This window comes from Neomonachus schauinslandi, chromosome 1 (genome assembly GCF_002201575.2).
Source record: "Neomonachus schauinslandi chromosome 1, ASM220157v2, whole genome shotgun sequence".
Lineage (NCBI taxonomy): Eukaryota > Metazoa > Chordata > Mammalia > Carnivora > Phocidae > Neomonachus > Neomonachus schauinslandi.
In genome coordinates, this window is record NC_058403.1 from 81,484,546 (window position 1) to 81,499,482 (window position 14,937).

Here is a 14,937-nt window from a genome sequence, read left to right on the forward strand (position 1 = left end):
GAAATTAATTTGCTTGATCAGGGTTGGGTCTCAGACATTAGCATTCCACGCAACTTCCCAGATGATTCTAATGTACAGAAAGATAAAAACCCACCGAGTCAGAAGGAGCTGCATTTACATATTGTCACCATTCTTATTGTCTGACCTTAGGTCAGTTATTAAACCTCTTTCAGCTTGTTTTCTCCCCTGTTAAAATGGAACTAACAGTGGTTTTCAGCTGGGGACAATTTTAGAAAGACATTTTTTTGTAGTCATGATTTGGGAGGAGGCGAGTTATTGGCATCTAGTAGGTAGGACCCAGGGGTGCTGCTAAGCATCTTATGCACAAGACAGCCCCCCCCAACAAAGAATTGTCTGGCCCAAATGTCAATAGTGCCGATGATGAGAAACCTCAGACTAACAGAAGCTGCCTGAGAGTTTGATGTGAGATAAAGTGATGTAATGTGTGTGAAAGCACCTGACATATTAGTATTTTACTTGACTCACTCATAGTAATGGTTATTATGCTAAACCAGAAGGGTCAGTAATATGGAGGAAAAAGTGGGATTGAAACTCAAATAATAAGTGTTTCTGTATAAAGTTGCCATTCTCCTTTCTCCACTCTTAAAGCCCCCAGACCCTCAAAATGACTAGGTTTTCTGAGCTGAGTGAGAAGCTCCCTCACCACCCCAGGGACAACTTGTGGTGTCAGCCCCCTTCTCTCTGTATCAGGTAACTTTGGAAACATGTTGCCCAACATTTACCAATAAACACCTGAAGGACATTTGATTAGGAGAATTTACTCTCTTTTAGAGTGTAAAGCTTTGTGATTTTTTTTAAAAAAAGGAAATTTAAGAACTAAACAAAAATAGATTTCTAGCAAAAGTGCATTTATTTCAAAGTGCATTTATTTCTAATCCTTCTATCACTTCTTTGTATGCTATGTAATTCTAAGGAAGACATGACCCTTCCCAAAACCTAGCAGAAGACCCACAACCTTGGCATGAACCCTTTAAACTTCTCATCAGTTTTACCACAGTAACAGTGACTCCAAGAGAACTATTGAGAATGAAAAAAGGAATGGTGAAGTTCTTCACAAACATATTATTCCCACTAGGTCTAAATAGAAAAGATATGGAGGGAAGCTTATGTAGAATATCACACACAAATAAGTGTGGTCAGGGTTGTCCTGTGTTGCAATTTCATTAAACCATATGAAAAATGGAACTGGAGTGCTTCCAGGCTTTATTTCTTCACTTCCTAGGATTTTATTATGTTACTTTAATAATCAGAAGAATTTACTGTCCTGCCAGCCTTATTTGGCCTAGCTAGCTCTCCCTTTTGCTCTGACTTCTCTACCAATCCTTTGTTTTATTATGTTATTAATGTTTTTCAAGTTGCCTCAGATCTTTTTTGAAATAACACAAATTTGCCCCAAATGAATAAAGAAAAAACCCGAGTGTACCTTGACATCAAAGATAAGAATAGTTCTCTGAGAACTTAGAGAGGTGAAGAAGACAGAAACCATGAACATAGATTTTTTAAAGATATGGCCTGAGCAAACATGTGCACACACCTTCCCACCCCAGGCCTAGTTTGTATCCATGGTTTGTATTTGTACATGTGTTAATCATATTATAGTGAACTTTAAAAAATACAACTAGTATTGAAACATCAGACATATTCTTTATATGCCTTTTGTATGTTTTATGTATATATTTTATATACACATATATATAATTAGAACTATAATAATATAATACATATACATATCATGTATATGTAATATATATAAATCAGTTTTTGGGTAACAGTGTACTTCCTGGATGTCAGATCTTTGAGACTCATTAGAACTGAAAAGAACCTTAAAGATCATTTATTTCAATTACCTTATTTTACAGATAAGGAAACTGACCTTCAAAGTAAAGAAGTGATTTATCCAAGGTTATACAGTTGAGTAGTGACAGAGCCAAGACTAAGGACAAGCTCTTTCTCATCACCCTGTCAGCATCAGGTCCTGTGTACCATTTCCAAGGTGACTGTTTGCTAGTCAGATACCTGGAATCAAGTTAATTTTGTTAATAGGACTCTCCATAGGAAACCCCTGGCTTTCGTCTCTCTCCAGGTTGACATCTGCAAGCCTCGCACCTGACTCTCAGAGTTGTTGCTGTTATTATTATTACACTTGTAAGGTACTCTGCTGTGCCCAAGTCCTTTCACATTTGCTATTCCTTTGATAGCAAATGAATCACAGAGCAAAACACCCTGCAAAAACAGAGCAACCATTATTCCCATTTTTCAAATGAAGACACTAGGACTCAGAGCAATACCTAGCTTATTCAAGATCACACAGTTAGAGAGCAGAGTCTGGACTGTAATTCAAGTCTTAAACTCTCAAGCCAAGATCTTTCGTTGATCTAATTTTAAATCTAGTTTTATTCAATCTAGTTTTTATTGCCAAGAGGTGGTATAGCATAGTGCTTAAGAGTGCTGGCCCTGGGTTTAATCCCAGTTCTGCCACTTGTTTTTTTATATGACTTTGGGGGAAATTACTTAACCTTAATATGCTTCAGTTTCCTCATCTATAGAATGTGGTGGTAGTAGTAACCTAATTGAGATGCATTACAAGAAGTAGGGCATATTAAGCAAGGTACTTAATCTCATATTTTCTTATTATAAATCCTCTGATAAATTGGATTTTTATGTTATTCATTAGAGGCTATTATTGGTAAATGAAGTTGAAAGAGTGTCTTATACAGATATTAGATTATATAAAAGTAAATACATTTTGATGTGCTTGAAAGAAAGATTTTCATAAAAGTTAGTGTTTGTCTGACTTTCCGAGCCAAAAGTACTATGATGTTCAGGACAGCAGCTATATAAATACTTGGGCTAATAGGGGAGATTCCACCTACAGCAGTACTTCAAGTATGAAGAGGTTTGATGGTGTAGGTGCCTGGCTGGTCCAGTCGGTAGGGCGTGTGACTCTGGATCTCAGGGTTGGAGTTCGAGCCCCACATTGACTGTAGGGTATACTTAAAAAAATGATTGATGGAGAATGCCTTTGGGTTCGGACAGTTTGGGAGGTATGCCATGCTCTGGAAGCCTCTATCACGCCAGCCTCAGCTCTGGCCCCTATTACAGAGAAGGGCTGCGCCACATCTGGCCCATTCTTTAGGGTGTGCATTTGGGTTTTCAGAAATGTTCTCTGATTATGTAAGAGCAGAGGTAATTTTTTCCCAAATGAAAGTTAGGTTAGGCCTCTTTGTCACTACCTATTATCTGTCTAGCAGCTGTTTATGGGCCACCTACTCTGTGATAGGCAGAGTACCATTTGCTGGTGGAATGGAGATGAATTGTAGTCACCCTTTGAGGACAAAATTGTCTCAGGAGCAGAGGGAAATGGGCAAGGTAGAGCCAGTCTAGCTGACTAGAATGCTTTATGAGATTCTGAAAAGCCACTTGCCTTTAACTATATCTACTGATGATAAGCATCACTTTTTCTAGGTTAGGACATATGTTTACTGCTAAAATGCACTCTGCTAAATGCATATATCTCATCTGGGATATTAGCTGTGAAGTTACTCATCAGTTAGTAGGTATTCATTTAATGGCAGAGTAGAGTCCTTAGTGGAAGGTAAATTTCTACAAAAGAGTGAGGGGCAGAGGTCCCCAGCTTCTCATCACATGTGACAAAAGTAACTATCAGAAAAGTTACTAGTGACCTAAGCACTATGTCCATCTTCTCCCTTGGGGTCAAACTTGTTTCCCAAACTTGGTGACATTGGTTGAATCCTGCTTTCTTTCCTTCCTTTCTGCCCAAGTAATATGTTCTTGGGCAATTCACTTGACCTGTTGGAGGTTCAGTTCCCTCTACTGTAAAATAGAGATAAAATACCTTCCACTCTGGATTGTTGAGATGATAGACAAAGGTATAGCACCAGGTAGAATGCATGGCCCATTGCAGGTACTCAGGGAATGGTAGCTCTTTCTACTATCCTTCTATTCAGAGAACATATTGGTGAATGTTAAGCTCTCCTCATTGTTATGATTGTCTGACCTTCCAGGCCATTGAAAACTTTGCCATGACATTGAAGACCACTGCCCAGATGCTCCAGATGTTTGGGGTCTGCCTAGCCACAACAGAGCTACCCAGAGGCATGCTGTCCACTGAAGACCTCCTCATGTCCCACACGAGGCAGCGGGACAAGCTCCAGGTGAGTAGTCAGTGGCCTCTCACAGGCCAGCTTCTTGGAGGGAGCTAGGAGAAGAATTAGAAGTTAAGCCCCCTTCTTCCTCCTTCTCCAGTGACTTGGCAGTGACTGATCATCTTAAACCTTCTAGATAGGCAGTATGTGAAGAGAAAAAAACCTCTTGAGACTGGTCCGTGAATGTAAGAGGATTGTAATTAAGACCTGTGAGAAGCAGCCCCATAAAGGGAGACTCATTCTACCTTTGTGCTCTAAGAGAGGTGTTTGAGCATTGTTTCAAGGGCAGCACTCCTATGATCTGCTCAGGACAGAGCAAGATATAATGGATAAAACTGCAGTGAGGGGTGGGAGTTGGGGTTTGAGGCAGAAGCTTTCCTGAGGCTCTTGTGAAGTTTTGGGGCAAACTAATAAGCTGACATATTGCTTCACCTTCTCAGGGATATATCTTTTTATTTGGGGAGTAATTTGAGAAAGAAGACATGGAAAGTGCTCCGAACTGGCTTTAAGGAGAGGCACCTATTAACTTCATAAAAGCACGTCAGAACCTGCTAAGAACGGAGGTTGGCAGATTCTTTCAGATCATGCAGTAAAGGGAAGACTTCCTGGGGCTTACAGGATGGGCGTCAGCTCTTTTCTGCCTCCAGAAGCACAAATGGACCATATCCGTTATTTCACAGAAGACCAGAACTCCATAGGGCAGCAAGCTGAGGATTAGAAGATGGATACATCTTAGCATTACATGTATTCTTGCTGCACAGAGCTTGGCAGGAGCTGACCTCTTTTATCTGTGGCCCCAAATTTACAAAAATGCTTTGCTAGGTGGTTGATTTGTTCATTTAGTCAACATTTATTGATGACCTACCCCTACATGCCAGGAAAACAAATGAAAAAAAATGTAAACTCAAGGAACACATAGTTGAGTTAGGGGAGTCCCAGAGTCTAGTAGTTAAGGCAAATTAATTTTTCCATGTGTCAGGGAGCACTGTTAAATTCTCTTCTTAAGGAGCTTGATATCCAAAAAGTTCAAAATGTACTTTCTACACTACTCTGCATGATTAAAAGATCTGGTTTGAAACTGGGAAAACCTGAAAGCATCCTAGAAATTTTCCTGGGAAATGTCTCTGACAAGCTTGACAGACACATACAACTTAGCACACCCGTCTTTTTTTTTTTTCATTATGTTACCACCATACAGTACATCATTAGGTTTTTGATGTAGTGTTCCATGATTCATTGTTAGCACACCCATCTTTTTTTTTTTTTTAAAGATTTTATTTATTTATTTGAGACAGAATGAGAGAGAGAGAGCACATGAGAGGGGGGAGGGTCAGAGGGAGAAGCAGACTCCCTGCCGAGCAGGGAGCCCGATGAGGGACTCGATCCCGGGACTCCAGGATCATGACCTGAGCCGAAGGCAGTCGCTTAACCAACTGAGCCACCCAGGCGCCCCACACATTTATTTTTTATTTATTTATTTATTTATTTAAAGATTTTATTTATTTATTTGTGAGAGAGAATGAGAGAGAGAGAGAGAGAGCACATGAGAGGGGGGAGGGTCAGAGGGAGAAGCAGACTCCCCGCCGAGCAGGGAGCCCGATGCGGGACTCGATCCTGGGACTCCAGGATCATGACCTGAGCCGAAAGCAGTCGCTTGACGAACTGAGCCACCCAGGCGCCCCAGCACACCCATCTTGTTCCTGTGTATGCTTCTTACACGTGGACGGAGACTCAGAGAACATCTTCAGAACATGTGCATGCAGGTGTCCCAGGGTCTTCTGCATATCGGATCCTTCTCCAAGAGGAGCTTCCATTTCCTGCGGAAAAGTAACTTTGGCAGGCTATAGGCCATCTCTCGGTTTACAAACAGTATGGCGGCATGTACCCTGCTGCCACTAGGACCCTGTCTGCACAAGGAGGAAATTCATGGAAACTCCCTCGGACTTCTATAGATTTTCCCAGAAGCCGGTCCCTGAACTCCTCCTGTAGCTTGAGTGCTGACAGTAAAAAAATTAAATACCAAAAGTGATGAAATGTGTTTTCTCTTTGTGGGAGCAAAAACCTGCTTAAGCTCTTTGGGCCGTGTGACAACTGGATATCCATGAGGAAAAGAAGGAAATTGGATCCTCACCTCACATCCTATACAAAAATTAACTCAAAATTGATCAAGGGACTAAATGTAAATCCTGAAACTATAAAACTCTTAGGAGAAAATATAGATGTAAATTTTCATGACCTTACATCAGGCAGTGGTTTCTTAGATATAATGCCAAAAGCACAAACACCTAGAGAAAATAAATAAACTGGACATCATCAAAATTAAGAACTTTTGTGCTTCAAAGGCCACTATCAAGAAGGTGAAAAGACAACCCACAGAATGGGGGGAAATATCTACACATCATGTATCTGATGATATTCTAGTATCCAGAATATAGAAACAACTCTTACAACTCAACCTTTGTAAAAAGACAACCCAATTGAAAAATGGGCAAAGGATTTGAACAGACATATCTTCACAGAAGATACATAAATGGTTATTAAGCACATGAAGACATGTACAACATCATTAGTCATTAGGGAAATGCAAATCAAAACCGTAGTGATATACCCACTAGAGTGGCTCTAATTAGAAAGATGGACAATAACAACTGTTGGTGAGGATGTGAGGAAATTGGAACCCTCAGACATTGCTTGTGGGAATGTAAACTGTCTGGTAGGTCCTCAAAAGGTTAAACATAGAGTTACCTACCATATGACCCAGAAATGCTACTTCTATGTGTATGCACAAGAGATTTGAAAACATTCGTTTCATATAAAAAGTTACACATAAATGTTTGTAGCAGTATTATTCATGACATCCAAAAAGTGGAAACAACCCACATGTCCATCAGCTGATGAATGGATAAACAAAATGTGGTATAGCCATACAATGGAATATTACTCAGCCATAGAAAGGAAATGCTGATTGAATCATGCTGTAATATGTATGAACTTTGAAATAATTATGCAGAGCGAAAGAAGCAGACACAAAAAACCACATATTGTGTGAATCCACTTACATGAAATGTCCAGAGTAGGTAAACTTAGAGTGAAAGTAGGGAGATGAGTGGTTGCCAGGGGCTAGGAAGAGGGAGAAATGGAGAGTGATGGATAATAGGGGTGGGGTTTCTTTTTGACAGTGATAAAAATGTTCCGGGGGGGGGGAACCATGAAATCGTATGCATTAAAAAGGTGAATTTTATGGTACTATATGAGCTATATCACAATTTTTTAAAAGAGAAAAAGACCTTTGGGCCTAACACAACAATGAAATAGCCATGAAGCCTATAGAGATATGTGCTTTTCTTACTGTTTATGATGGTCCTATGGACTCTTTCATAGCAAAACAGCTCTTCCCATTGTCTAATTCCGAGCTGGTTTTGGGGAGCAGTTTATAGAGGCAGGCAGTCTCTCTCTTGAATCCCAAAGGAGGTGGTTATCTACTCTTTGCCACTTTTATTTAGGCCAGAAACCCCAGGGTCTTGGCCTTTGGCTCTCAGATCCTTAAGTCAACTGAGACACTTTACCATGTGTTCATTTAAATAGGGTAAGACTCTCATATTTTGTTGTTGTTAAAATAAGAAATCTAACAGAGCCAAAGGCCTTTCTCTCATCATGCAGGAGGAAAGTGCCAGTGGGTCCTCTGATTATGTGATAAAGCACTCTTATAAATATGAATACTGTTTAGTATTCAGTATTTGTTCCAGTCATATTTATTCAATTTTGTATTCAGAGATGATAGTTCTATCAGTATTTCCAGGGTTACAAATAATCAAGAAGATAATCAGAATTACAAGTTATTTTTTTGTAGGCCCTAGAAATAATTTTTTTTTAAAGATTTTATTTATTCATTTGAGACACAGAGATACAGAGAGAGAGAGAGAGAAAGAAAGCATGAGCAGGGAGAGAGGCAGAGGGAGAGGGAGAAGCAGGCTCCCCGCTGAGCCAGGAGCCCGATGTGGGGCTCGATCCCAGGACCCAGGGATCATGACCTGAGCCGAAGGCAGACGCTTAACCATCTGAGCCACCCAGGCGCCCCCCTAGAAATAGTTTTATAGTCATAGGAGTTTTTAGAGACCCCCTTTGTTCAAACTCTACCTGTGGGGAATGTAAGTTAGGAATGGATAGACACGGAGGTCTTGATTTTGCACAGGAAGACAAACTTGGTATCCTTATGAATGCTTTCAGTGTCAATACCTTAACAAATGAGCATTTTGCACTAATTTTATACCACAGGAAGGTTTCTCTCAATAGCTGCTGAGGGAAGAGGTATCTCATCTCTTTTAGGGACTTCTTTTTTCTCAGTTATGAAGACTTGCATTTTAAAGGATAGATTCTAGAATTCATTAGTCAGCATTATACACAAAAGCACGCAGAGCTAACTTGTAGTGGCAGAAATGGAGCTAAGTAATAAAAGTGAAGTGAGGGGTCTAAAACGTTAGTCATTCTTATAATCTCTGGGCTCTGATTCATCCTTTAACTTCCTATCTCACCTCCACCACCAGCCCATGACACGGCTGAACACAGCACCTGGCATGGATAGTCGTGCTTTATAAATGTATTTTCAGTGAATGAATGAATGTCTAGATTCATGCTTACTGTTGTCATAGGAAAGAATTCCCCCCAGAAAATTTAAGTTCTTTTGAGCCTGAAGCAATCTGCTTGCCCTATTAAGTGGGTCTTCCGAACCAACGGCTTGTTTCCATAATAATGGAACTGTAATGAGTACACACTGGGACAGCCATACCAGTTGTTAAATATTTATGTTCTTGAGTGTCTGACTTTACCTCCCTGGCCCGTTTCCGAGGACCCATGAGGCCTCAGGATTGCAGCCACTAAAGTGGGTAACACATGGACCACAGTTGGCCTCAGGACTGCTTCAGCATTGTATCTGACAACTGTGCTGATTGGTCCGTGCCTGCTCTAAACAGTTCTTAAATATTCTGAATTGTTACCACTGTGGACAAGGGCACACTCCGCTTTTGGCCTGGGCAATTTATCTTTTCACTTTCCAAGTACCATCGTTCCTCAATCTTTCCCTGTGTATCTGTGGCAGATTTTTATAACCCTGCTGAAGCTGACCACATATGGCCTAGTCCCAAAGCAGTAACCAGTCATGATTTTTCCTTGTATTTTTTGATAGCGTGAAGGGGACACACAGTGAATGAGACCACGTACTCAGGTCCACCTTCCCTCTCTCACACATTTCCTCACACTCTGCAGTTCTTTGGGTATACCTCTCTTCTGAGCTTCCCCTTCCAAAAGTCTTCTGCCCTAGCAATACTCGTCTTGTTCTCTGGCCCTTCCACCCTTCCTCCCAACTCTACATCATACACACACTAAATAGATATAAAGTCTAATAATGGTAATGCCAGAGTCCAACTGGAATGCTGGAATCTCAAGGACATCTAAGAAACTGAGTGAGAAAAGCCAAGACCTTTTTTAGAAGGTCGGAAGAATGCAAGGTAAGAGTACTTGCTAATGAGTGCTTCGCCCCTTCCCCCCATCATATCCTATTTGTCCTTGTTCATCAACCTAATTTCTTTTAGACTATTATTAATTCACCCAACCTACAACTATTTCATGAGCATTGGTGAGATAAGAAGAAATGAGGGTTGATACCTGAGAGTGGAAAAGAAGGGATGTATCCAGTTCCCAGGCAGGAGTACCAGCCAAGAGGCTGACTGCAGGGCATTACCTGGAGAGGACAGAGCCACAGGGGGTGTCCAAAGAACTTGGGCCAGATCAGAGAAGTCAAATTTATCATCAACCAAATCCGGGGACAAGTTTGAGGCTGGGTGTGGACAGCGGAAGCCTGCAAGTGGATGAATATTGGAACTAGCAAGATGGGAGATAAGGAACAAAGGCGTGAGGGTGAGTGGGCCAGAACATGTGTGTGAACAGGGTGGAGAAACCCAAAACTCCTCCGACAGGGAATGAGCTCCATACTGTGAGAAGGCTGGAGGTGGCCAGGCCCCAAGGAGAGATTCAGGCTTCATGTGCATAGAGGGTATTGTTTTGTAACCATGGGCCTATTCTAATGCTTAGGGCATACTAACCAGCATCCTGTGTGACCCATGCACCAAATCCCTGACTCCTTGGAGCAGAATTCCCTGCCAGGCTCCACCCCTTTAGCTTATTTTGTAGTTCTCACTCAGGGCATTGGGAGAGATGACTTGTGCTGTGTGATTAGAGGTCTTGAGCTGGTGGATTTGGCAGGAGATAACCTGACATCTTCTCCAATTGCAAACCCCATATCCCATGTAAAAGGAGGGGAATAGAATTGCCTTGGAAGTATGACTCTTTCCATGTCAAACCGAAGTTGCTGACCATCTCCGCCAAACTTCCATAATTGAACAAGCCACACTTTACGGGCAGATAGAAGGAGAGGCAGGTGTCAACTGAGACCAGATGAAGTTTTTTTCCTGGTCAACTAGCAACTATTACATTATTATTACATGCCAGTTTCTAGCAGTTATTATTCAGTATCTGTCATTTTCTTGTTTCTGGTCACTGCCCTGGATTAGAACCAGATTTTATTAATTTGTTAATAAATTTAAAATTATTAATTATTAAGCAATTAATGTAAATAATTAAGTAATAATTAAAAATTATTGATTTATTGCTTTTGCTTTAAATATATAACAGCAGTTTGAGGTATAAAATTCAACAGTTGTTGCTTTAGAGAGGAAAAGTGGATGGGCAGGGGACAAAAGACTTATTTTTTCCAATATATATCCTTTCGTATATTTTGGGTTTTGTATCATGTATATGTATTACCTGCTAAAAATAAGTTAATAATCATATCTAATAATACCACTTCTGGGCATTTACCCAAAGAAGACAAAAACACTAATTTGAAAAGGTATATGTACCCCTATGTTTATTGCAGCAGCATTTACAATAGCCAGATTATGGAAGCAGCCCAAGTGTCCCTTGATAGATGAATAGATAAAGAAGATGTGGTGTATATATACAATGGAATCAGCCATAAAAAGGAATAACATGGATGGATCTAGAGGGTATACTGCTAAGAGAAGTAAGTCAGTCAGAGAAAGACAAATACCATATGATTTCATTTATGTGTGGAATTTAAGAAAACAAAGAAAAAAAGAGACAAACCAAAAAACCGACTCTTAACTACAGAGAACAAACAGATGGTTACCTGAGGGGAGGTGGGTGAAGGGATGGGAGAAATAGGTGATGGGGATCAAGAGTACACTTACCATCATGAGCACTGAGTAATATATTAGAACTGTTGAATCACTGGATTGTACACTTGAAACTAATATAACACTTTATGTTAACTACACTGGAATTAAAATAAAAAAAAAATAAAGGAGTTAATTAATTTTTAAAAGCTGCAGCTTGACTTCTTTAGCATTTAATTTCCTATAAGAAAGATACAGCTTGATCTGCCATTCTTCTCACTGCAAATCCCACCAAGAATTTGCTTTTGTTCATTTCTTTTGAGACAAACTATATTTTCCTTTCTCTAGGATGAGCTGAAATTACTTGGAAAGCAAGGGACCACATTACTGTCATGTATTCAAGAAACAGCAACCAAAAGTCCTACCAGCAAACTCAATCCCAATGAACTAGAGAATGTAGCTACCATGGAAAGGTGAGTGAGAGAGGGGGGAATATGTAGAACTCGATCTGAAACAGCCAAGAACAATTGGTACAGCTACTCCTGGGTCTTGGTGGAGTCAAGAAAGAATAGTATTTGAGAAAACAAAGGCAAAAAGATGGTATCTACCGACAGAGATGTTTTTATGAGAATGCTATTCCCTCCTTTTGTGCTATGCTCTCATCCCAGGATTTCAAGGGAGATGGTAGTACGTATTTATCTATATTTCCAAGTAACAGTTTGGTTAGGTGCTGTGCTTTACACACCTGTCATCTCAGGTAGAAAACAAAAGGCACAAAGTTAAGGTTACCTGGGGGCACATTTCAAAGCACAGCAGCTGCATCCGAAGTGAAGTTTCTGCCTAGTGCTGAGGGTGTCCTGATAGAAAAATGGAAAATTTTTCCATTTCCAGCTGAACTGTAAGAAAGTCATAGGTGACAGAGACTTGCATAAAAAGGAGATTCCCGTAGTTCTTAACACTGACTGGAAACATAGGGGTTATCTACATAAGCCTACATGGACTCCTGTGGAAATGAACACTAACCACGATGTCACTCTCTCTTTCTTGACAGGTTATTACTTCAGTTGGATGAGACAGAAAAAGCCTTTAATCAGTTTTGGTCTGAGCATCACTTGAAGCTTAACCAATGCCTACAACTACAACACTTTGAGCACAATTTTTATGAGGTGTTACTTTCTTGTTGAATAGAGCTTTCTTTCATGGTTTGGTGACTTCTGGTTCTCTCTTCTCCCTTGAACTCTGAATACTGAGTGTCCCTCTTCTTCCTAATCCAGCCCCCTCCTTATATCCTTGCTTCCTCATTGAGTATTCTCTTCTCCCTTTTTCAGTGGGGTAGCAGTATTCTAGCATCCCATTTTCCTGTTGGCATACATAATATTTCATGTATGTTTTATCTTCCTTTTTGACTGATAATCTGTGAATGTAGCTATACTCTTTCATCTCTATGTGTCTCGGCACCATAATCCTCTCTCCACCCCTGCCCTGAGCTTAATCTAAACGCTTATGAGCTGTAAAAAGAAAATGTATATATAGATACACAAAAGTCCTGAATCCTTTTTGGATTTTCAAGTTTTCTTAGAGTATACAAACCTATATCTCCAGAGAGGTGCTCAGGGCTTATTTCTGGATGTTCTAATGTGTCTTACAGGTTAAGCTTGCCCTGAACAATTTGCTGGCAGAGCAAGTAGAGTTTACAGACATTGGAGACAGTGTGATACGCGTGGAGCAACTTCTTAAGGAACATAAAAACCTGGAAGGAAAAGGCGAGGTTTGTTTTTTGCTGTTTTTATGGACTGGGAAGGAAGTTGCTGTGTACAGTGACAGATCATGTCCACTCATTATTGTTGGAAGTTGCTAAAGGACACAGGAATGCCCAAATCCTGCCTTTTCAGTCCCCACTGCCACCCCAGGTGGGGTGAGGGTTCCGGCTGACTTGCCTGCCCATACAAAAGCAGCGGGAGGAAAGGTCACAATGGACACATTATTGACCAGCAGGATGTGGGGGGTGGGAATTGGTGGTAAGGAGGGGAAACGTGAAAAGGGGAAACCAGAAAAAAATACCAGCTGGTTTTATAACAAGCAGAATGGTGCAAAGGGGGAAATGGGTCCATATTAGTTCTGCTGCTACACAGAGTTGGCAAAGCTTTCTCCTTTCTCATGCCCCAAGAGTTGTCAATATCAAACTTGTAAAAGAATACGTGTTTCACAATTCTCATACCAGAATTAGACAGTTTCCCAGATCTGCACACAAGTCAGCAGGTAGTAGTGATTCTATTTTAAGTCCTTATCAATTTGGGTTATTATGAATTAAGAAAGCCGAGTCCTCTCTTTCTAGAGAAGTTCCTTTTTGCTATTCTCAAATTAGATTCTCTATATTTTTGTCTTTTGGGCACCGTGTCCTTGATGATTAGCACTTCCTCTCTGAGCTTATCTAAATGTATGTTTCCCACATGGTAATTTTATAGTATTAGAGATTTGCTTCTCAAAGTGTGATCCTCTGACCAGTGCATAGATGTCACCCGAGTGAGAACTTGTTAGAAATATGGAATCTCACGACCCCCCCAGAATTAGAATCTGAATTTTAATAAGATCCCCAGATGATTGACATGTACTTTATAGTTAGAGACATACCTTCCCCTCCCCAGAGGACAAGTAACAAATGTAAACCAGGTTCACTCTGACCCTAAGAGGTATCAGTTGTAGATTCTGAACTGGAGGTGCTTCTACACGTGCGTGAACACACGAACCCACCTGTGCACCCAGACTCTCACTCAAGAATCCCATCCTCCCCTATGAGCACTCCCTCTGTTACCAGTGATCATTTGACAACTAAACATTTTAGTACTATAGGCATGAGTAAACAAACATTTATCAAACAATAAAAAAAATTGAATTTCATGTACCTGATGACTATATGTCTCAGATTCTCTAAGACAGTCCCAATTTTACGTAATTTTAGTTTTTTTTCAAGAGAACTCCTTATTAAATGTAGATACTATGTATTTTCACTTGCATACATTCATATATTAGGAAAAAAAGCCTCATCAAGCCCAGTCCTTATATTTTGGGTTTGGAAAAATATGGCCATGGCATATATATGAATGAAAGTAGCTACTGACCTGCCAGGAAGGCATTCATTCATCGCCAGGTATTCCTTGTCCTAAGTTCTGTGGATATGGTGGCAAACCAGTCAAGACCCTGCTCTCATAGAGTTTACATTCTACTGGAGAGAGAGATGACTAAAAAGTAATCAAATAGATAGTAATATCAGATACATGTGGTATGAAGAAAACAGGATGTAAGAGAGAGTGACTTGGGGTGCTACTTCAGCTCAGGTAGTCAGGAAAGATCTCTCTGAGAAGGTGACCTTTGATCTGAGCTCTGGATAGCCATGCAATGATTTGGGGAATAGCATACAATGCAGAGAAGCCTCAAGTGTAAAACTTTTGAGGCAAGAATGAGGTTGGTGAGTTCAAGGAATGTTGCCTGAAACATAGTGAGTCAGGAAGGAACAAGGTGGGAGCAATGGTGGTGAGGACTGGATTTTATTTTCAGTGGAA

The 14,937-nt window shown here is 40.4% G+C and overlaps 1 protein-coding gene across 1 annotated transcript in view; it reads left to right on the forward strand.

The window, feature by feature from the left end:
- The window catches only part of MCF2L2 (MCF.2 cell line derived transforming sequence-like 2), a 236,007-nt gene that overhangs the window by 78,437 nt on the left and 142,633 nt on the right, over positions 1 to 14,937 (forward strand). The window contains exons 8-11 of the mRNA XM_044921376.1: positions 4,047 to 4,196; positions 11,726 to 11,850; positions 12,429 to 12,543; positions 13,026 to 13,145. Coding sequence (XP_044777311.1) covers positions 4,047 to 4,196; positions 11,726 to 11,850; positions 12,429 to 12,543; positions 13,026 to 13,145 — 510 coding nt within the window. The remainder of the gene's footprint in view (positions 1 to 4,046; positions 4,197 to 11,725; positions 11,851 to 12,428; positions 12,544 to 13,025; positions 13,146 to 14,937) is intronic.